This window comes from Lampetra planeri, chromosome 1, assembly GCF_965212315.1.
Source record: "Lampetra planeri chromosome 1, kcLamPlan1.2.h2, whole genome shotgun sequence".
Lineage (NCBI taxonomy): Eukaryota > Metazoa > Chordata > Hyperoartia > Petromyzontiformes > Petromyzontidae > Lampetra > Lampetra planeri.
This window is the reverse complement of record NC_136107.1, coordinates 36,662,350-36,686,349: the sequence shown is the minus strand read 5'-3', so window position 1 is coordinate 36,686,349 and position 24,000 is coordinate 36,662,350. Positions and strand designations below refer to the sequence as shown.

The 24,000-nt window shown below is 51.5% G+C and overlaps 1 protein-coding gene across 3 annotated transcripts; it reads left to right on the top strand.

The window, feature by feature from the left end:
• Nucleotides 1-4,991: 4,991 nt before the first annotated feature.
• On the top strand, nucleotides 4,992-22,778 carry TBC1D24 (TBC1 domain family member 24). Of its 3 annotated transcripts, none has more exons than XM_078599736.1 (10): nucleotides 4,992-5,677; nucleotides 15,540-15,938; nucleotides 16,314-16,552; nucleotides 17,610-17,817; nucleotides 17,947-18,280; nucleotides 18,721-18,882; nucleotides 19,498-19,561; nucleotides 20,629-20,727; nucleotides 21,123-21,993; nucleotides 22,299-22,778. In XM_078599736.1, exons 1-10 carry the CDS (start codon nucleotides 5,656-5,658, stop codon nucleotides 22,457-22,459), a joined length of 2,559 nt encoding a protein of 852 aa, XP_078455862.1. In that variant the 5' UTR covers nucleotides 4,992-5,655; the 3' UTR covers nucleotides 22,460-22,778. The 3 variants fall into 3 exon arrangements, with proteins under 3 accessions (XP_078455862.1, XP_078455874.1, XP_078455868.1); XM_078599748.1 differs by lacking the exon at nucleotides 4,992-5,677 and adding an exon at nucleotides 10,819-11,340; XM_078599742.1 differs by lacking the exon at nucleotides 4,992-5,677 and adding an exon at nucleotides 11,388-11,904.
• Nucleotides 22,779-24,000: the final 1,222 nt, after the last annotated feature.

The following is a 24,000-nucleotide window of genomic DNA, read 5'->3' as shown; positions in this document are numbered from 1 at the left end:
TGGGGAATGTAACGCGTGGTGGCACGTGACTTTTCGTGACACCCACCCCCTCCCCGTCTCGCCCCTCGGGTCTCCTAGCAACAAGGTCACGTGATTCGAGTCACATTTGTTTTTGTTGCGGATTATAAGACGCAGCACGCATGAATAAAGTTGTACTGCACTCGCACCGGATTATAAGACGCAGGGCCCACAAATAAAGTTGTACTGCACTAGCACCGGATTATAAGACGCAGGGCCCATGAATAAAGTCGTACTGCACTCGCACCGGATTATAAGACGCAGTGCCCATGAATAAAGTTGTACTGCACATACACCGGATTATAAGACGCAATGCCCATGAATAAAGTTGTACTGCACTCGCACCGGATTATAAGACGCAGTGCCCATGAATAAAGTTGTACTGCACATACACCGGATTATAAGACGCAGGGCCTGTGAATAAAGTTGTACTCCACATACACCGGACTATAAATACTGCGTAAAACGTGTTCGAATCTGACCATATCGACGATCCCCACATTAAATTTTTTTTAATACAGGTGGGGGAAGTGCGTCTTATAATCTGGAAAATATGTCATTAGTGTGGGAGTATACAATAAACATTCATGATAGTGACTTCGATAGTGGGTAATACATACTTCAAATTTCTAAAGTTTGTATTCCTGCCGTCTGGAACGCTCTTTCGATATTAAGAAGCCACTAGAGCTTATGTACTTTTCAATCTAGATCCAAAACTCGTTTCTTTAGAACTGCTTTTGTGCGTGTTTAATTTGTCGTCCTACGATAAGCACGGTTGGCCACGTACGGGGCGAAAGAAGTTCAACGTACATATATTTCATATCTAGGCTAGGCTACTGGAACGTCGGATCTCGGAAAAACTAAGCAGGCGCTGAGCCTGAACAGTGCTTGAATGGGCGACCTTCGTGCCGAACGGATCGTTGCTCCATTGTTGCACTGTGCATCTATGCTCCCACGTCTGTGTTGCCCGCCTTCAACACAACTGCACTGACCAGCGTGGTGAGGTATGGTCAAAGAGCCCCCACGTGGATGTCTTATTAATTCCGCGTCTTCATTCAGCAGAGCAAAGCGATTTCATGCATACAAATGACCCGGGTACACGAGACAAGCCTGTATTGTGCAGGCGCGTAGCAACGTGGAGAGGTTGTACTGGCAAGTTTATACGGCTAATTAGAAGGATCCAGAAAAGACAAATATGTTCATTAGGCACATTCTCAATAGGTTCTAGTTCAGGTATATTTTCTTTGACCATGTGAAAACTCACGGGATCAGTCCCATTTAGAGAATGGTCAAAGCTAAGCAAACAAGAAATCAGAGCCAAAGCTAAAACATCTGTGCCACATGTGGAATTGAAAATATTGCAAACATATGAAAGTTTGGGAGGGTTAAGGATGTTGGGAAAGAGGGTGCGGTGACATACTGAAATGGGGATGTATCAATAAAGTGTGGAAGGAGTTTGAGCCAAAGAACTGCCATCGGGCAAGAACTTAAGGGAACATATCCCTGGGGGGGGGGGGGTGATGTCAGATAGACAAGAAAGCCCTTTAAAGATATCGATTGAAGGGGGCAAAGAATGTGGCAAGCAGTCCATTTGCATGAATTCGGCGGGGGGAGGGGGGCAGTGACCTTCGATAGCCACACGCGCGTGTCATTTTGCGACCGCTCATGAGTGTTGGAGGTGTAATTACTGAACGAGTCAATGAATCGATCGGTAATTGCTCTTAAGCTCATGCCACGTGAATTGCTATGCGGTGTGAGTATGGATTGCTTTTTTCACGATTTGTGTATGTTGTACGTGCTGGAGTTGGTTCACGTGATCCTTCTAACATCTAGTGGCCGCGACGGTCACGGAAATGTAAATAAAAGTAATATACGTACATCTAACTGCAACGCTGAATCGTGACAATTCACTGAATCGCTACACCCTTAATGAGCCGAGTTATGACAACGCATTCCTATAGCAGGGCATCACCGTGTCAGGACGCTAGTAAAAAACACATTGACACAATTAGTGACCCATTTAAGACCCGAATAAGAACAACAGCATAGGTACAATAATTAAAATAGGCAGGTGAGAGGCGACCGAGATCACATACTGCTTTGCAAGGGTAACCATGTGGTGAGGTCCATTAAACAACCAGACGTTCTACAGACAACACAACTCAACATATTCGTCAATAACACTGCCTAAAAGGGAACTATATATAGAACACGAATGTACTACAAAGAAAGGCCATTGCCCAAAACGTCACCTATTTTATACGTTCCCTTTTGAGGTCACAGTGTCATTGACGAATGTTTTAGGGTTTTCGTTGTTTGTGCCTGTGAGCCATTGCCAACGTCAGAAGCATTGCCATCTAATTTGTTTACATTGGACAGCTTTAAATGGCAAAGTGGAAAATTCCACCAGACATGTTCCATACAACTGACAGCAGAATTGAAAATACACAAGAGTATGCAAAAACCGTGTAATTTGAGACAAAAAAATCAACTCTATCTTAACACGTATACACACACACAAACAACAACCCATTAGCACAGATGATAAAAAAAAAGTTAAATAGCCGTATCTCGACAAAAAAAATATTCAACGATTTGTGAAAAACAAAAGCCACACACGTTACGGATGAGTGATAAGCCGTCGCGAAAATATCACTTGAATTTATCAGTGTGACTCGGTGGATGTCTCACTGATCCGGCCCTGTCCAAACGCAGCTGGTTTTCACTCGGTAACCCCGACTTTTTTCTTATAGAAATCAGTGACACCCGCATTTGCTTTAGCAGCTTACTAAGTGGCCCTGCAACTGAGCTCACGGCGCCTCTGTTAAGGCAGTCAGCTTAGCGAGATACATTCGAAGTATGGGCAACGATTGGATAAATGCACCGCATGATCTGTTGTGCTTACTTATTATGGTCTAAGATAGTAATTTCTGGTAGGGACCATCACGTAATCCATTATATGCCACATTCTTGTTTTCACCTTAATCTAGGCCTCCAGGTTTCACGAACATTTTTTATTTGTTGTATATTACATGAAAACAATGGACGTGACAAAATACCGGTTTAATATATTTTGATAGAGGTTTAAAAATAATGCTTTTATTTTATATACAAAACTTACATTTGTTTTACTATGTCGCATTCCACACCTGAGGAAACCTCACAAACTAATCAATGAAACCTCCAACGATTGGATAAACGTTGACTGTATTTTATTATTAGTGACAATACCGTCCTATCTTGTCATGTTTATCTCCCCAACTATTTTCATGTTGTCCAATTTAGTCGAATATTGTTATGGAACCGATGCACATATCAGCTTGGCGCTCTGCTGGTCGACGAAATCCGTCTGCGTTTCTTTAAAAACATTTTTTATATATTTTTTGATTCCACATTCTCCCACACATCATACAGTGCAACATCCTGACGATCTGGATGGCATTACCAGGCGCATCAACGGTATCGGAGGCACGCCGGACTCATCAGAGCAGGCGGTGGTGGGGGAGGCGAGGAAGGGATTTTCTTTGGGGGAGTTTGGGGAGTTGGCCATGTCATTGCCATTCTGGACTCAGGTGTTTAAGACGGCTTAAAGGTTTAATAATGGACCCCCATGTACGTGCTGTATTCTTCTTCATTGTCTCTGAGCTTATAGCTCAGATGCTACGGTGCTAAGGTTGGGCCGAATTAATTCAGCCATTGAGTATAGGAGGGGGGGGGGTTCGTGATTTTTTAACGCTCTCCTTAACGAAACGTTGTCCGTCTGCCTTTCTAATTTTAGCGCACTCGCAATCTCTTCTGTCGCTGCAATGGGCCTCTCTTCCAGTCGTACGACAAGGGACGAAGCTGTGTGTGTGTGTTAAAGTCTGACAACTACTTGGCTTCCCAACATAGTAGTGCGGGGAGCGGGGGTGCAGTGGTTAGCGCACTGCAGTGCGAACCCAGTGACCCGAGTTTCATTCCCACTCGCAGGCAATATCGCTGACGAATATCTCAACCAGTCCCGGGCCTCCCCTGGGTTGGCTCAGCATTAAATGAGTACCTGCAGGTGGGGTTGTGTAAACGTCAGCACCGAGGGGACAAAAGCGGCCTGGCGTGGAATTTGCCACGCACCTCTGCGTCCCATGCGGGCCTTGAAAGGTGCTTGCTCACAGTAATTCCCCCAACATTCTGTTTAAACTACTTAGATGATCATTGTCTTTATTTTGTGTTAAAGTGCGGACCGCCAAATGTATTTGAACGGCCCTATATGGCAATCTTTGAGGCAAAGGTTCCTCCACACATCAGAATCGCAATATTTGTTTACACTGGAGGAATCCGATGAGCTATGAAGCTCATTTGTCGCACTGTTCCGATGCACCGCATTTTTCTGTCTCTCTCTCTCACGCGTTGACTAAACAATACAAAAAAAACACACCGTGTAAAAATTGCCAACGTTACCGCACAGAACGCTACGCCTTGTCTAGCTCGCTTGGGTGTCAGTCAACCCGTGCAAGCCAGATTTGAGTGGGGGGGTCATGTCACGTCGCGGCCAGGGCGCCACAAACTCGCCCCGACGAGTCGAAGGTGGTTTCATGTTTAATAGACGTCCACGCGAATGAAGAGGAAATGCGGAGGTGACAGGTGGGGCCACGAGGGAGATTGGGCGACGTCATCCCGACTGTTTTTGCGCTCAATCTTGAATCTGAAGTTTTCGTGACTGCAGGGATCCATACTCTTTCGTTCTTTCGGTAAAGTCACGTAGGTAGTTTTTTTCTTGCTGTGGTTGTCCCACCTGATGACGATTGCTTGTGTTGCGATCGAAACGTCGTGATCTATTCTTTTTCTACCCACGTGACTTTACCAAAGAGTATGTTTTTGCGTTCTCCGATAATTATTTATATAAATCGATTACCCTGTAAGATTGATCGGTTCGATGACTCGAACAATTGAGACCACGTGAAAATAATTAAAGGAACGGGGGGGGGTATAATTGTAAAGCGTTTTGTTAAATGACACTGCTGCTGAAAACAACACATTTCGATGGTAGTGATGATTGATGGAGGCTGATGATCTAATTGTTAATATTGAACGATGCCGATGATTTGATTGATGATGATGGCTGGATGATGAACACGGATGACGACATTGATGACCGTTCAATAAATGTGATCGTCGAACGATGGTGGCTTGAAGATGATTTAATGATAATGACCTCATGTTGAAGATGGATGTGGATGATGACGATGATGGTAACGATGACAGGGGAAAGGTACGGAATGCTGTCTGCTCACGATGTGCCGCGAGTGAACATCCCACAAGCCGTAGCAGACTCTGTTTGTGGCTGACATCACGTCCACTGGAGGCGCGTTCCGATTGGCTGATGCTGCTGCTCTTGATCCGATTTTATTGGTCTCGGTGATGGTTAGTGATGGTGACAGCTGAGGTTTGGCCGGCCCGCATGCGGGGCTGGGGAGAAGGAGGGGAATTTCGTCGAGGACATATAAGACCCACCATCGCTTCGCGTGGGGTCTCAGAATAATCACGGCGCCACGTGAAGAGGGCACTCCAACCGCACCCTGCCCTCCTGCAAGGCTCCCGCAGCGTCGAGGAAGATAAAGGAGTCGGCTGGACTTGGGAGAGCAGGGAGCGTGAGACGAAATGGCATCAAGCAGCATGGACGGTGAGTCGATGCTTTCGCCGAGTCGGTCACGACTAATTGCCAGCACTGGGTACGGATTTCACAAACGCATCGTTTATTGTTCCACTGGGTAGTTTTTTTTGGGTTGGTGAAGAAATGGGGCGAATTCGGATATTGTGTCTGAGCAATGCTATATGTTGTGCGGGCCGTGTCGGTTATTCCACGTGTCAGATTTTAACATAAATTTAGTGAAACTATCTACCGTATGAAGTAAACAATCTTTACGGACTCGTAGTTGAGTGATATATAATTTACACTCCGTATCCGTGACCGTGTGACACGACTGATCCTGACGTTTGAGGCCTTTGAGCTACAGAGAGTTTACGCAAAATCATTTACAATTCCAGAGTCGGGGTGTGGTAGCGCAACAAATGGATTTCTGACCCGTCCGTGGGGCCCTCTGAGCGCACTTCCCTTGAATGTTATGCGCGGTGGGATGTCTCCAGGTTCCCCGATTTTGACCCTCCACGCGAAGAAAAAAAGAATATCCCCTGCAACAAGTCCCCAATGGTGACGAAGCTTCATAGTAAATCAATGTCGACATGGGATCACGCTCACGAAGATTATCGTGACAGACGGACCGAGCTAACAACGTGGATTCTTTCAACCGTAGTCGAGAAAGTAACAATGATGATCATCATCATTTACAGCCCTTTGTCAATGCACTGCGTATTGGTCACGGGGGTTGTTTAGCTACACACCGCCAAGATGATTAGTTCGGCGAAGTCGTCGAAAATATATTAACCTGATTATCGGAACTTGTCACAAAACACGTTCACTCACCTCCCGCCCATCCAACCCCCCACAGCTTGTACCGGTTGTTTGAATTGCTAAAGAGACAACGCAATATGAGACAGTTCAATTAATGCGCGAACGCGTCAAACCTTGCTCCTGTAAACCGGCGGGGTTTGCCTGCTGCCGTGGGTATAATTAGGCCTCGGCAAGGTAAGGTAAAAGTTAAAAGGTAAAAACTACGAGCCTACCTTTACCCTACCTTTCACCTTACCACAATACAATCACTCTACCCTACCTGTTACCCTTTAGCAGGTAAGGTAAAAGGTAAAAAGCAACGAGCCTACCTTTTACCATACCTTTTACCCTTACCCCATACAAATTACCCGATTACAGGGTAATTACTAGGGAACTACACATCAACAAGGTTTATAACGGTAAATACCAGGTAGAGCGCTTTATTAATATAGAATACTCTCGATGATTCCAATTTTACACGCTTTCTATTAACTCACTGTCTGTCGTTGTCGTATCCTCAAATCTTGCAACTCAATTTTTACCCACTTCCTAATGTGGTATCGACTGCAAACTTCGTATACTTATACTGATGACAATACTATATTCTATCATTAAACAAATATATATTTCTTAACATTATTTTTTATATGTTATGTTTCGGCTTGGGTCTAATTGTCCACGCTCAACTGACGTTGGCTGTAAATCACCACGGCCCCTTACGTTATGGCAAGATTCGGGGCCACTTCCTGGAGTCGTGGAGTTCTGCCATTACTAGTACATTTCATAAAAGCGTGTATTTTAAAAGTTGTTAAAATATTACTTCTTAGATGGAGGCCACGGACTGCGCCACGGAGCTTTTAGCGGTAAATAAGGTACCGTATTTACCGGGTAATACTTCGCGCTACCTTTACCCTACCGGGTAATTCTTCCGAGCTACTTTTACCCTACCCTTTACCTTACCCCTTGGCATGTCGACACCTTTACCCTTTACCTTCACCCTTTTACCCGGTAAAAAGGGTAAATTACCTTACCTTGCCGAGGCCTAGGTATAATGGTAAGCAGACTGGGCTCGCGACCCAGCGCTCTTCGATTCGACCTCCTGTCGAACACATCTTCCAAGAAGTCTGGCCAGCGTGGAAGAGGAGGCCAAATACACCCTCCAGAGGCATAGGAGTTCTGTCTTGAGCTCACGCACGTGGAGAGAAGACCCTTCTGCCAGCAGTGGCATGAGTCCGCTAACTGTGGAGCTGCACGTTTACCGGCGTGAACAAGTGCACGTAGTGACGGGATTTACGCAATGCACCGGGCAAACTGCCAACCCACGTATCGCACTATGAGCGGATCATATAATAATGATGATGATGATTACAACACCTGTATGCCGTTAATCCACTGCTGGATGAAGGCCTCCCCAAGGGATGGGAATTGTTTGACCATACATCACACCCATGCTGGTCAGTGTGAGTTGGTGAAGACTGGTGGTGGGGGACAAGGGAAATGTTTACGACCACTTCCAATATCCTACGGTCTACGCCAATGGTTTAAACCGTGAGCGGGACTCAAACTCAGGTTGCCAGGTTCGTAGCGCAATGCGTGAACCACTGCGCCACCGCTGCGCCCCATTTAAGCAGCGTGCTACAACCGCAGCTCGTTCATTAGCCAAACAGAAAATCCATTAATCATTACACATTCTCTTCTTATGAACCTTTGGTCGAAATAGCCGTGTGGCCCAGTGCTGGGAGCGCTCAGCCCATCATCCCTCTGGGTTCGGTAAAGTGCATACCAATTTTGTGACACATCGACAGCAGGCCTCTATAGCTGTTGCTGCTGTATAGCGAGCATTCATTGCCGTCGTGGGAATGTGGAATTGCCACCGCTGCAGGAACGCCAACGAAGGCGAGCGACGCGACGTCGTTTGTTTGAGGAGTGAGACACTCTCCGTTTTTTGACTCTCGGCTCTCCACGACACAATCCTCGCTGCTCTACCTGCTTGGCAATGAAATTATTGTGCCGTGTATATAGTCTACACGGCTGTGCGTATACTAAATACAGGTGTGTACGCACACATACTGCCATCAATGTGTGGCTGCAGTGTAATGCCATTATCGCGTTACACAAGTGAACTTGTGTAATACCCCTTTACCGATCCACTGCTGGATTAAGGCCTCTCCACACCGTGCGGGTCGCGGGGGCTGTTTGACCATGATTCACGCCACGTGCGTCAATGCGGGTGGGTGAAGGCGCGGAGAATAGATGTGGGAGCATGGAAGTGCATTACAACGGTGGGTCTCGCCGCACTGCCATCTGCTGCTTAAAACGTATACCGACGTGTTTTACGCATAGTGGGTCGCCCATCCAAAGACTATCCAGGCTCAACCCGGCTTAGCTTCCGAGATCATTGCATTGACGAAAAAGGGGGCTGTATGCGTGTACACACAGGGGGGGAGCGCAGTCGCCATCAAAGTTAAATTCGTTGTGAGCACAGGGAGGCGTTGAAGACGTCACAACGGCTCTCTGATCCACGATTCATGGCGATTTGACAAGCTGCCTTTCTGGGTGGCGTGACGAGTCGCTGTTATTATGCACGCACACCGAGGTCGAGTAGAGGTTCATAAGCTGAGAGTTGAGGCAGCGGAGGATCCAAGAGGGGGAGCGGTGAGAGGACATCAACGCCCCCCACCCCCCCCTGGAATTATTAGCTTAGAGTTAGATTTAGAGCTTCAATGTTAATTCGACACGAGCAAAATTGATACACTGCGTTGGTTGTAGTGCATTAGCACAAATAACAACACAGCCCTCAAGGAAGAACATTTATTTTAGACGAAGTTTCTGGGAATTGCCATCCTCTCTGCTAAAAAAAAAAAGGTCATTGTCCAAAATTTTGCTTCAGGAGAAACATTTCACAGGCGATGTTTTGGGAAACTTCTTTCTATCTGCCATGAATAAGAATCATTGCCCAAAATGTCGTCCATTGTATATATCTGTTCGGGCAGTGTTATTGACAAGTTGTATTGACAAATGCGTTGCGCTTATGTTCATTTCATTGGGCGCTCTCTACGCCAGGGTCACACACACACACACGATGAAATCAGCTCGTGCGGGAGCGAGACAGTACTGTGAGGGTTGGCGACGGTTTGCGGAATGCCTTCACCCAGCAGTGGATAGATCATGGCTGATGAAGATGCTGATGAAAAATGAGAAGAAAGAGGCTTGTGTCTTGCATGGAACCGTGGCCCTAAATCCCGAGTAATCATCGAGTCGCCGGGTTTGGGAGATGGAATGGTTTGTGTGCGTGCGTGAATTGTTATTCGTCCGCTGGGCATGGCGGTTTTGAGTTATGCGTGACCTCCAATAATTCTATAACACGGCTTATCGCAGCGTACATCTCAAAACACTGCCAGTTGTACGAGGTAACTAAGATAAAGTTGCAACCCTGAAATTGCTTGCTCACGCCACTGCTGTCGAAAGGGCCTCCTCTAATGCGAGCACGAAGAGAGAGCCCCTTTATATGTAGCGGATGCTTTTGGCCGACCCTTCAATACTGGTCCAGCCGTCTTGGAAGTGGTTGGAGTACCCACGCTTTACCCCACCACACGCGATCTGACCGATTAATTAACTGTGCTGTACCCATTTAAATCAAAGGCAGGGGGGATGTTTTATTATTGGTCAAAGGCGGGGCGGGGGTATTTAATAAATGCCGCGTCGGGAGATTGAATCGAACCAGCGTGCTAACCATTACCCCACTGATGCGTCCGGTGTGTAAAGTACAACGTTCGTGATGCTAAGTTCAGTTATACGAGGCCGCTGCTGAAAAAAAAAATCAGAAATTGGTGCGTGGCGGGATTAAAAGTCGTCAGGTGGTGGTGATGTTGTTTTAGTTCTCTCGACGTCACTTTACCGAAAGAATCATCGAATAAGGAGGTGTGAGATTTTTGTTCTCTGCCGTCGCAGAAACGTGAAGTACGGTGGAGTGAACCCCCAGCGGGGTGGGGAGGCCCTCACTCAGCAGTGGATTTTGTCAAGAAATGAGCAGTTGTGGGGGGGGGGTCAGAGGTGCACGGACCTGCCATTGCGTAGAACACTCAAGAGGAGCGACTTAAAGCAGCAACAACAACTTGAATGGACTCATTGGCAACTTAATGACCAACGGGGTGGGCCGGGTGGTCACAGACCCGTTAAATAATAAATAACCACCCCCGCCGCCAGCCCAAATATCCCGTTGCGCTCCGCTTGTTATTGCAAAAAAAAAACCCCAACAACCCACGAGAGTCGCTATGTTCATGATTTACCGACAATTTGGTGAAACATTTACCAATCGTAATGACGGGGCGAGCTTGGGAGGGCTGTGATATCCGTCTCGGGTTATTTTTGTTGTTTAATCGTTTTAGATTTATGACCCGGACTCGGCAAGACCGCTGGGGAGGAGGGAGGGAGGAACCACGGCACTGTTTCACAATCCAGTCCGCATTGTCGACATTGACCTCGTCCGATATCGTCGTCATCATCATCGTCTGTGCCGTCGGCATTGCGGCTCAGATGGTTTGAGGAGCGCACTGATCGAGCTTGTGCCCCGTTTTCAATAAAGTTGTACACATTCTGGTCACAATAACAACAACGAAAGACAAATAAGCACTCCGTCTGTGGGCAGACCGTCTCACCCTTGATCACACGGACCGCTTCAGTGACCACCTGGGTGTTTTAAGTGCAGGCCATTACGAACCCCCTTAAGAAAAGTGGTTCTTGGCAAGGACGCGTCGCTGGGATGGATGGTGGCCTGGATTGACAGGCAAGCCCGGCCACAGCGTGGGCCCCACCGGCACTGTGCAGTTGCACCGCCTGCACCCTCGATGGCAACGTCACGACGTTTCGGGCGCAACACAAGCGTCCGTCATCAGGTGGGACAACCACAGCAGGAAACGTAATGGCCTGCACTTAAATTGTTTCTTTCTGTGACGGACGCTTGTGTTGCGCCCGAAACGTCGTGATTTAATTTATTTCATTTTATACCTACGTGACTTTACCGAAAGAACTAAAGAGTATGCATCCCTGCAGTCACGAAAACTTCAAATCCAGATTGAACGTCACAACAGTCTACACCCACTCCACACTCTCCCCTCATCCCTACCCAAACTCTCCTCTCCCCACGCTGCTTCCTCGCTCTCTCCGCTCCAAACCTTCCTCCAACCCACGCAACTCTCTCTCTCTCCCACACACACGCCTGCTTCAACCACCCCCCTGCCAAAGCCTCCCTCTCCTATCCCCCTCCCGCACCCTTGCATCTCTCTCTCTCCCTCCCGCACCCATCTCATTCCATCTCGCGTGAGTGCGCGTGTGTGGACGCGCTCCCACCCCTCCTTCTCTTACCTTTTTCCTTTCGCTCTCACGGAGGAAGCGACAGACACCCTCGGCCTCTCTCTCCTCTGCAACGGCACGGAGAGTTTCCCCGTCTCTCTCGCCAGGTGAGTTGATGGTGGTTCCTCCTGCTACTCGCAAACCTCGGCACACGCGCACGCGCGCACACAAACGTTGCCGATCTGATATCCGCCACGTGGAACAAGTTGCACGTTCGAGAAAGACGAAAGCGAGGTGGTCTCGTCATACTGGATGTTGCTGGAGAGTGTTGCGAAAATATTCGATTGGGTCTGCCGGCCCGGACAGCACCGTCTGAAGTTAAAGGCGAGGCCAATTGTGATTCGTGAGTATTATAATTTGGTGAGTCTCGCGACTGGCTCTTCCAGCAAGGTCCTGCCAAGTTTTCGAAGCAGGGGGCGATGTTGCTTCTTAATGAAACCCAGTCGAGTTTGTGCGTGTGTTGGTGTGGGGGGGGTATCAGATGTTAGCGATGGTGGTTGCGTTAGGGGGTGCTCTCTGATATTCTTAGGTTTTTTCTGTAAAGTTACGTAGATAAAAAAAATTAAATTAATAAAAGAAAAATAAAAAAAAATCACGACGTTTCGGAGGCAACACAAGCTTCCGTCTTCAGGTGGAACCGTCACAGCACTTGATACAGCCCCCCCCCTCACCCCCAACGTCGACCCCAGCGTGTCTCGAAGCTTGTGGGTCAAATGTTTACAGCTGCGTGTCGAACGGGTTTGTGAGAAGCCGGTAGAGACATGCGTGACTTTGTCGTGTATACATTACATACGTACGCGTGTGTTGTGTACGTAAACAACTGTGAGCACAGCACACACCACACACAGATGCCCTTAGCCCATCGTCGTGTCGGTCATCGGGGTTATCTGACCATACTTCACCACGCTGGTCATTGCGGCATGGGTGTTAGTGGTGGTCAGATATTATTCGCCACTGATGTCTTCCATGGCGTGGAATTGGAACGCCGAGTTTACCGCTTGCCAACTTAATCTCTCCTATATTCCTATATTTATCATTCTTATCTAATGTTAATTAAAATAGGCGTTTTTTTTGCTGTCACTGGGACCAGAGGAAATGAGTAAATTAATAATATCTTCTATCAGTCATTGAAAATAACCCTGCCAGAGTTTTAATTAACTTGTTATTCCTCGTCTGCGTTTACTCAAGCAATATTTGCATATAATTTGTTAAATTATTTTACAATGACCGCATGCGTGTTTTTATTTTGCCTATGACGTGGCTGTCGGAAGCTTGACGGCGTTGAACCTGGACGATAGTGCTCGGAGGGGCGGCCACAAGACGTAACAGGTGTTATAGGCTGCGGGCACGACGTTTGTGTGCTGCAGTTTTCCAGTATGAAAAAGAAAAACACGTCTTTACCCTTTCTGGCAATGCAACAGGAGGTGTTGAGATGTTGAATACACCAAATAGAAATTTTGCAAGGGATCAACTCTGCATTGAACACACGTACTTGTGGTGAACATGCAAACAAACATGCTCTGATAATATATGCAGTGTTTGAACATCTTAACACCTCTTGTATTGCCAAGAAAGGGTAAAACCTAATATTTTTCATGCTTTTATACCGGGAAAAAGGTCCTAAGATATAGAGCAGTTTTCCAGTTCAGCAAAAACACCCGTGTACTCTACATCTGTGTTGCAACGTCTACACTGCCCGACTTCAAGCCACACTAACGCAGAGGGGCCCTCATCCAGCAGTGAATTGACGCGTGCACGCACATGTTTGGGGTGCGTCTTACTTTCCGAAGCATCCCATTGATCTGGATTTTTTTTTATTCCGGTACAAGAACCTCGTTGTGCATAAACAATCACGATTGAACAACTGATCATTATTCACGTTGGTACACAACTTAAACACCCCCCACTGGTTTCATTACCGAATTGTTCAAATTCCAACTTCCAAGTTTCAAGGACGCGATTATTAATGAGATGCAGTTGTAAAAAAATAATATACTTCTCGTTACACAATAACTCGACAATGCCAGCACAGACAGCCCCGGACCAGCTCTGGGACTCGACGTTTGTTTTTGGTGCAAGCACTGCAGTCACGGTTTGGTTTCGGTCCAAGTGTGTCCACTGCGATTCTCAGAGTCGGCAACAAGTTCGTCCCGAGCGGATTGCATGGATAAGGAACAAGCACCCATTAATCCGGTGGAGCGAGTGGCGTGCAATGTGAGGGTTTTAAGTTAACACATTCCTGCGGAGGGAGCTGGTAGGAACGTTGGGTTGCTCGGTCAATGGCCAGGGTCAACGGCGGCGTGGTGTATTCCGCAAATATGCCCGACTGTGAGGGCGGGCACAAGCCGGCGTGAGTAGGTTAAACATTGAGTTTTATAAGGGCACCACGGGGTGACCAGCCCCTCCCTACCCAGCCCCACCCCACACCCAGCCCCACCCTCCCCACCCAGCCCCTCCCCACCCTCCCCACCCAGCCCCTCCCCACCCTCCCCTCCCAGCCCCACCCTCCCCACCCTCCCCTCCCCACCCAGCCCCTCCCTCCCCACCCAGCCCCTCCCTGCACGACGGACGGACACAGTAATCCCCTGTGGGCTGGTTTAACCAGGAGGTTCCTACCAGTAAAATCCTGGTGTTGGGGGTTGAATCGGCCTCATCACGTGTCCACCAGGGTTAGTTTAGAGGAGTACAACTTTGCGTGGAAGAAAATCAATGGTGCTCGTCTTATGGCGTGACTCGGCCCAGTCATACGAATGTGTGATTTCCACCACTGGCTCAGAGCTGTTTAACAAGAGATGAGTGCCAGTCACCTCAACACAGTACTCATTTGAAAAGGGAATAACTAATTCTTAGTGTGAAATACGTATTAGAGGGAATGGCTAAACATTCCAATGCAGGTCACTCTTGAAAAAGTGTTCAAGACTCCTGGGTGAATCGTTGACATTATTGTTACATAAATGTGTGTGTATGCATGTCCTGTGTATTTGCAGTGGGGAGCGGTAGTGTAGCGGTTAGTGTGCAGCGCGACAAACCGGGCGAACAGAGTTCTATTCCTGCTCACGGCCAACACAGTGAAGATTATCTGAACCGGTCCTGGACCTCCCTTAGGTCAACTCATCCTCAAATGAGTACCTAGTGTGGTGTGTTAACATCGCCACTGGGGAGACAAAGGCGGCCGGGCGTGGTGCTGGCCACCCACCCCATCGTGTACCATGCCGGCCTTCATAGGCGCTCACTAACAGAACTTGCCCTAACAGTATGTAAGAGGCTATTAGAGGGATCTTTGTCTTTGTTTTGTGTATGTGCATATACTGTAATTGTTTATAAATGTGCTTGTGTATATGTTTTAAGAGTCTACATGTAGAGGGTGGGTGGAGGGGAGTAATGTGAGACGAGATGGGAAAGGTATTGGTGAAACTATAAACATTTTAATTTTCCCATGTAAGCCCCAGAGCTATATAGCTATTTTTCAGAAGCGACCTGACCAAGCATGATGTGGCTTATGTAGAAATATATAGTAGCCAAATACTCTAAACCCATGTTTATAAATGTGGAGGAAAATCCACGCGAACACGGGGAGGACGTGCAAACTCCAAATATACAGGCGTATATTGACATGAGAGGGGAGAGGTAGGAGAGTGCATGGAGGGATTCGGAGTGAGAGGAGACTCCACGCAGGATCCCGACGATGACGAGCGCAATCTCTCCACACGCTCGCACGCCCCACCCCTCCTTCGGCTCGCAGTGCAAGACACGGTGGTGCCCGTGCTGGTGGTGTCGGAGCCCGGCATGTCCCGGCACGCGGACGACCCCTCCACGTGGGGCGCCGAGGAGGCCACCGATTGGACGCCGAGCTCCCTGGTCGACTGGGACGCCGTCCTGTCGGAGGAGCCGCCGCCAGACCCGGACGACGACGCCGGTGCCGCCGGTGCCGTCTCCGCCGCCGCCGGGTTGATCGGCGCGCTGCCCTGGGACCCCACCGAGCTGAAGCGGCTGGCCCGGCGCGGCGCGTGGGCTGGCCGGCACGGGGCGCGGGCGCGTGTCTACGCGGCCGTGCTGGACAGGCTGCCGTGCCGGCCAGGGCTCCCGGACGAGGACTCGTACCGCGGGACGCTGGACGAGGCGTGCGGCGGTCTGGACGCAGGTGGGTGTGGTGCGGTGGCTCCGTGCGTGTGGCGCCCTGTGTGTGCGTGACCCCTGTGAATGTGACCCCTGTGCGCGTGGCCCCAAGCTTCTGATTGCGAGCTATACCGCTGAACCCTCCGGCCAGTTAGCTCCCCTCACCCCTGCCTCCGATGGTGCATCTCTGCCCGCACCTCCGATTAGCGCGGTTGGCTACGTGCGGTTGAGAAAGAAGGTCAACACACATACATACACCCACTTTATTTCAAGGACACGCACGCTACTACTGTGTACATTCCCTTTGCCGTGAGTGAAATCGCGACCCCATGACATTTATGCGCTCTCTCTCTGGCGCGTGTCGTCGCTTCCCCCCCCCAACGCCCCCCCCCCACCACAGAAAAGCTGCCGCTGTTCGCGCAGGGCATGCCGTGCCCCGTGTACCACCTCAACGCGAGCGGGCAGGCGGCGCTGTGCCGCGTGCTGGCCGCCACAGGCCGGCTCTTCCCGGCGCTCACGCACTGCCCCGCGCTGCCCGCCGTCACCGCCCTGCTGCTGCACTACGCGCGCGACGAAGCTCGCTGCTTCGCCGGGGTGGCGCGCCTCCTCTCCTGCTGCTCGGGGTCGGCGCGGTGCAACGTGAGCGACGCGCGCCGCTCGCGGTCGGTAGCCGGCGGTGACGCTGCCACCGCAAACGCAAACAGTCAAACCGCGGTTAAACCAGTGACGTCGTGTGCGGTCGGTACAGGCCCTGGCGCAGGAAATTTTTAAGCTTCTTACTTTCTTTAACCTTTTGCATGCACGTACGTTGAACTTCTCTCGCACCGTACGCAGCCGACCGTGCTAATGGGAGGTTGAGAAACCAAGACTTCAAAGAAAACAGGATAGTCTCATTTGGCCCGCGTCACCAAAGTGACGAAAGAAATGGCCGACGCCTCGTGTTCACTACGCCTCTTCCTCTCGCCGTCGGAATTGCACTCCGTTGCCCAACCCAACAGCTCGAAGTACTGGCCTGCTTCCCAGCTCGTTCCGGCTCTCCGTTTGTGACTTTCAAAGTCTAAATGTCCTCTTGTGGCTCGTGACGCTCATATCTGCGTCGCCGGTGGCGGCGGAAATGTTTCACGCCGATGTCCCTCTTCGTGTCTCAGTGTTTTCTGGATTTGAATGAAACCAATAAAAACTGATAACTGAATAGAAATGAAGTGAAAAAAAGGAAAGTGGTGAAGTTTCACGCGATGTCAGTGGTTTAAAACGAAGGCCGTGATTGTGCCTGCTGACTCTTAATGCCAAACCCCTAAACCCTAACCCACGACACAAAACAATATTCCTAACCAAAAAACCCAAACCCCTCGCCCTAAGCCATCACTCTGTACCCTAAACCACTAACCCTACGTAAAGAGTCAATAAGCGGATTCCCTTCATATTTCTTAAGCTGAAAGCGAACGAAGCGGGACTTGGAAAGGAGCGCTGATGTGCAACCCAAGGAAGGTCTGGACAAAACCTGGCCTATGATTGGATAAGCGAAAGGAAATGTGGGAACAACAGTCATGAGCACAAGATTTCTCTCTCCCCATTAGCACGGACGGTGGTCACCCCCCCCCACCCCCCTGCCAAGAGCGACGGCGGGCTACACCGCCCTCTCACCACGTCCGATCGTCTCCCTCTCCCCTCCGCCTCCCTCCCCCGCCCCCTTCAGAAGCACTTCCTGGACCAAACGCACGTGGCGAGCGCCGCATCGGCGCTCACGTTCGGCGACTTGGCACGCCGGCACGCCCCCGGCGCGCACGCCCTGCTGTCGGCTCGCGGGAGCCCCTACGCCGATTGGCTGCACTGGCTGCTGGGCGACCTGCCCTTCCCCTACGCCGTGCGCCTGCTCGACAGCTACCTGCTCGAGGGAGACAAGGGTACAGCGGCGCACGTACCGGAGGAGTGGAGGGGGGGGGGGCACGCCACGGTTTGAGGCCAAAAAAACCTTCGTCGCGGGAGATTGCTCTTCGCTCGACCTTCAACTTCCGCTCTCGCTCTCTCCCCAGTGCTGTATCGCGCCTCGCTGGGCCTCCTCAAAGAGTACAAGTCGTGGCGAGCGTCCGCCGCGGCCGCGACCGCCGTTTCCGACCTCTCGGCGTGGTACGGAAGCGACGGCGGCGGCGGACCCGGGCCGGATCCGGACGGCGAGGACGCGACGGAGGCGCGGGCCGAGGTGCACGCGTTTGCGCGCGGCCTCGCGGCCCACGGCTGCCCCCCCGAGCGCCTCATGGAGCGCGCCTTCAACATCCGCCTCTTCTCGCGCCGCGAGATGCGGCTCCTGCACGACGCCAACGAGCGGGTGCTGCGCGAGAGAGGAGTGCAGCGCATCAGCACCGGCCGGTGAGAGCCGGGAACCCATCCAGTGCCGCCCCCCCCTCCATCCCATTCCCCCCCCCCTCCCCTTCCCCCATGGACACATTAATGTGGGGGGCATTCAGGGCTGCAGCCTGGGGGCATGGGATTTTGAGGACACGTATAGCGCCCTCAAAATAAAATTCCCGCTTGGTTGACCAGAGCCATCGATCATCGGTGGTTGTTTCGCCTGATTCAATCAGGATCATCCCAGAACAGCGATCAGCCCAATGGGTAACTTCCAGCGGCCAATTCAAATGGCTAACCCGATCACGTTTTGCTTCTGGTAATGAAATCAAACGCCTAAAATTAATTCGGTAATTTGTGTTCTACAGCACATCACGTTGCTCCACTAATTTCTAATTTAAATGCCTGTCCACCTCTTGCCGGCGTGCGCGTCTCCGCGTGCGCTGCGCCTCCGCTCACAGCGAGGAACTGCCCGGCACCACCGTGGACGTGTCGAGCTTCTGCTCGGCCGTGGTGACGGCGGCTGAGATGCGCTCCGTGTGGTCGTGGATCCCCGAGCGCCACGCCCTCTACTCCCCGCGCCTCCTCTTCAGCACGCTCGAGCACGGCTGCTCGCTCACGCGGTGAGGCTACACAAGCATGGAGACAAGCGATCTCCAACCCACCCACCCACCCACCGCATAGCCTTGAACAGACTGTTGAGGCAAGTGCCAAACAGCGAACTCCGAGCTCCCAACATCAACATCATCACCAACATCAACATCACCACCAACAACATCGCCAACATCACCCCAAAAAAAATCAACATCATCATCAACATCACCATCATCAACATGACCAACATCACCATCATCAACATCGCTATCACGATCGTCGCAAGTCATCATCGTTGAATCACTGACACTTAGAAAAACAGGACAATTTGTTAAAATGCCGCATCATTCGTCGTCATCAAATCATCATCACTCACACCCAGGCATAATGGCATCGCCATTGCCTTCGACTAATCATCACCACTCGTACAGAGGCATAATTCACCATTGTTAGCTCCGGCTGCGAGTGAAATTCAGGTTGCTGGGTTCGCAGTGTGCTCACTGCTGTGCCACCGCTCCCCACAATGATAGCAACGATGTTGCATCCAGGTACAGTAATTCAGACCAGACCTTTTTGGATTTTAAAATGCAATTATTGCGCCCTTAATCGTGGTCGCGTGTTTTCTATTTTCACCCGGGATGCAGGTTTTACGCCAACTGCAAAGAGCACGAGCCGACGATTATACTCATCAAGACGATGGACAATGAGGTGTGCATCGTTTATGTCGTTTTTACAGATGTCCAGTTGGGGCACGGGGTCAGAACGTTCCAACAATCAGTATAAAAACACGATCGGAGTGCAAAATACTAAACAATTTTTTATTTTACCAGATAAAGGCCCACTGAGCTACTAGCTTCTTTTTCAGAGGCGACCTGACCACAAATGATAGCTCAAGGAAGTTGCTTATCACGTGGAAATGTATAGCAGCCAAATACTCTAAAGCGCACGTTAATAAATGTGGAGGAAAAAACTGGAGGACATTGATGACAAAAATCCACGCGATCACGGGGAGAACATGCAAACTCCAAATATACAGGTGTCAATGTCAGGGTCGACGCCCACGATTTACAGGCAAAGAAGATAACATCATGCTCCAAATGTCCCGGCTGACCCAGTGCCCTGAATACATTTTTCGTAGTTCAGGATTTTGTCCCGGTTTAGAAATGTTTTGATCTCATATTTGATGTACGATACGCTCACGTTCAGCATAGCCGCACCCACGTCGATGTTGCTGTAAGAGGCCCTAGCAGCGGTTGAAGCGACTGAGGGCACCACAGTTTAGAAACACAGGTGTTCGTTCAAGAGTATTCCCCCCCCCTAGTGCCCGATCAGTGTGGCCAAGATGCTTGCAGTGATGCGTTTAATGTCGTTCGCGAGTCGCTTCTCAGACGCAGGCCTCGCGTTGCCGTGGGCCACATGAGATGACGTTGTGAGCTCTGTTAGGTTCACCTGCTGCTGTTTACAGCGCCTGTTACAATTCGCATATTTATGATTGAAAAAAATTAAAATGCCCCGAGCTTATTCAAATGCAAATAGTGTGATCTTTAATTTTTATTTATTAATTATCAATACCCGGCCTGTGGGCCATAGTTGACCTCCATTTTTAAAAGGAAGACCGGCGCAAGCAGGGACCGCACCAATGCACTGATACTCATGCAGGTAGCATCTCTCGTGTCTGCCTGATGATGTCACCACCATCCTTATTCCCCCCCACCACTCCCCTCACCCACATTCACCCATTCCCCCGGCCCCCTCCCCCCGGCCCCCCCTTTCAGGTGCTGGGAGCGTTTTTGAGCTCCGCCTGGTCGGAGCGTAACCGCGCGACAATGAAGGCCGGCTCGTTCTTTGGAACTGGGGAGTGCTTCGTCTTTACCGTGAGTCCGTCGCCGATCGTTGTCGTCGCCCGTCCGCCGCTGGCGCGCGGCCGTGTTAATTCATTCATCAGCGATGGCATGGGTTGTTACTATTATTATTTCTCCTTTTTTCCTCTTCTTTGCCCAACACATTTGTTTGGCGCAGGCCCAAGGCCCAAAAATGTAAAGCGGCCGCCGGCAACAAATGTTGTAAGTTGTAAGAGTTGAGAGTTGGTACCTTTGCCTGAATTGAGAGAGAGGTTGCAAGTGCTTGGGAAAGGGGAACGTTGAATGCGCACTCGAAATAAAATTAGTAATATGCATTGTTTAATTATACATACTGCAAATTAATTAGGTATGAAAAAGAGCCGTATCGCTCATCGGATTCCTCCGTGTTTTTCCTCTTGCGTGCAAAGGTCCGCCCGGATATACGGCGTCACCAGTGGGTCGTCATCCGCTCTCCGCAGGGCGGACTCGACTCTCCGCTCGCCTCTCCGATGCCGTCCCCTTACCCGTCCCCCCAGCCCTCTCCCTACCCGACGCCCCCCTCCACCCCTCCCTCCTCGCCCGTTCCTCCGCGCCGGCGCCTCTCCGACATGATGGAGGGCAACGCCTGCAGCGGCACCGGCGGCGCCGTCGTCGCTTCCTCCTCCTCCTCCTCCCACGAGCGCTCGCTGCACCAGCGCGTCTCGCAGGCCTTCGCCCACTGCAGGCCGCGCTCCGGCTCCACCCGGGAGGTGGCGTCCCAGCCGGGAGACGGCTCCCCCAAGTCGTCCCGCCGCTCCATCGGCGACGCCCTGCGCCTCTCGCTGTCCGCGCTCGTCGGCTCGCCCGGCCGCTCGCCCGCCGCTTCGCCCAACTTGCCCCGGCGCGGCCTCGGCGGTGGCGGCGGCAACGGCGGCGGCAACGGCGGTGGCAACAGCGGCGTTGGTGACACCGCCGGCGCTTTGGCCTCTCAAGTCGCGTTCGCCAGCGCAGTCTCCTCCTCGCTGCTCTTCCCTCCAGCCGCCACCTCGAGGCCACGGTCGTTGTCCACCCCGACCCCGCTGTGCGCCCACGTCCCTTCTCGTCACCACCACCACCATCACGGCGGGAAGATCCGATTCAATCCGACGCCGTCGCCGCCCGCTCTGCTCTGCGTGCCGTCGCACTCCTCCTTCGCCCAGGAGATGCAAGCACGCGGCCTGGGCCCCAGCGCCGCGCCGCTGCAGGCCTCGCAGTCCTTCCAGATGCCGGCCAAGGCGGCCTCCATGTTCATGGCCGGCACGCCGGACTCCATTGTGATTGGTGAGCGCAGGTTGCGGACGATGTGCCTCATGGGAATACACACGCGCGTGTCCCCTGTGCACTCGCGCGTATGTACGTGCGAGCATGGGGAGCGGTCGCGTAGTGGTTAGCGCGCTAAGATTCCCACAAAGGTGGCTGGGCACGGTACTACCCCCCCTCCTACTGAACATGAGTCCATTGCAGTTTGGATGACAGGTCGAGTTTTGAGTCGTGTTTTTTAATGTACGCTCCTACGCATGTGTATGCGCATGTGTGTCCGTGTGCGCATGTGTGTGCGCGTGCGTGTGCGTGTGCGTCTCCACCAGGTGGGGGAGGGGGGTTCGCCCTGTGCCTGGACGCGGAGCTGCTGCACGGGCGCAGCGAGGCGTGCGACACGTTCGCCAACCCGCCGCTCAGCTCCACGCAGGACTTCACCGTGCAGGTGCTCGAGGTGTGGGCGCTGCAGCAAGAGGACGACCAACCCTGAGCGTACCGCCGCCGCCGCTGCCACCGTAGACGGACAGACGGAACCCCCCCCCCCCTCGCACACCCACCCACCCCGCCGCAGTCGACATGGGCGACTCTCGAGTCAAGCGAATCGTTGGGGGGGGGGGGGCGGCAATATCGGAGACTGGGAGCAACCACGTTGGGATTAGACCAACGTGATTAGAGGAATCGCGTGTCAACTGTGCAGCTGCCGTGGAATCTGGCAGAGTGAGTGGCATCGGTGGCATTCCCTTGAACGTTACTTCTACCCCAGCCTAGCGCAGAAAAGTGCCTTTCAATTGGGGGACACACGAAGCGGAACGGGGGGGGGGGGGTGGGGGTACATGGGGGAAGCGGGACGCTGGTAGGGAGAGTTTTTTGACTAAAGAATAGCGTAAAGAATAGCAGGGGGAACACGGGGGGGGGGGGGGTGGGATCTGGCAGAAGGAGGAAGCGATGAGGGGGCGTGGTGGCCACCAAATGACACTGGCCGTGGTCACCCCCTCAACTTGAACGCGAGCGTCTCCCCAACCACCCTGATGAGCGGCGCACCTGGGGTGTGGTGGGCACAGACCCAAACGTCACTCTCACTCTGTCTCTACTGCTGAATGGCCACTCCCGTCGCACCGCACTCTGAGCTCATGGGCACGTGGGGACTCGGGCGACGTTCCATACCCAGGCCACGGCTCGCCTGGCGACGCAACCTGAGGCTTCGTCCGCCCGGGTGTGGAAAAGAAGGTTGTTGCAGGGGCAGAGCGCTGGCCTAAGGTCGGCTATCCTACGGTGCAAAAGAAGTTCAACATACATACGTACATACGCAAGTGCGAGCACTGTCGCGCGCAATGTCACGGCCATCGAGAGGAGAGCCCGTGGTGTTGGTCAACCACATCTGTGAACGCTCGTCCGAGTTTGTCACACATTCATCCCCAGCACGCGTGGATTCCGATGGAATGTTCCTCGACGAAGAGAGAGGGGTGCGCATCCAGAGTTGAGATTGCAAACGCAATGTGCGCGGCTCCTGTCGGATGTCGAGTGTCGCTGGATGCATGCAACGTGCTGATCGGATCCAGCGAGAGCGTCGTGAACTTTGCATTATAACCTATGTGGAGAGCTCCGTAGTGGTCAGTGGAGGACAATGCAGCGAAATCCATTGTTGTACTGTGCCAACATCTATGATGTCCACCGTCACGAACCTGTGCCTATCAAAGTGGTGAAGTCCGGTCAAAGGACCCCAACTACTCGCCCGGCACAGGGAGGCCATTGTCCAGCGGTGGATTGTGAAAGTACATTCCACCCGGCCCTCTGTTGTCAATGTTTATCAGCATCCTGGCTTTTAAGCACAGCGGATGTCTGGACAGCTGCTTTGGGTGGGGTGCAAAAGGTCACCAATGTGTTGGCGGCTATTAACCCTTTCCTGTCCCGATTAATTTTATTTAGAGAAGCATCGCGCCGTTGTTTTTAAAGACATTGTTCTCACCGCAGAGAACTGTAGGGACACGACAGCACTCTACGATAGCTGTCGCCAAACTGTGCTACACGTCC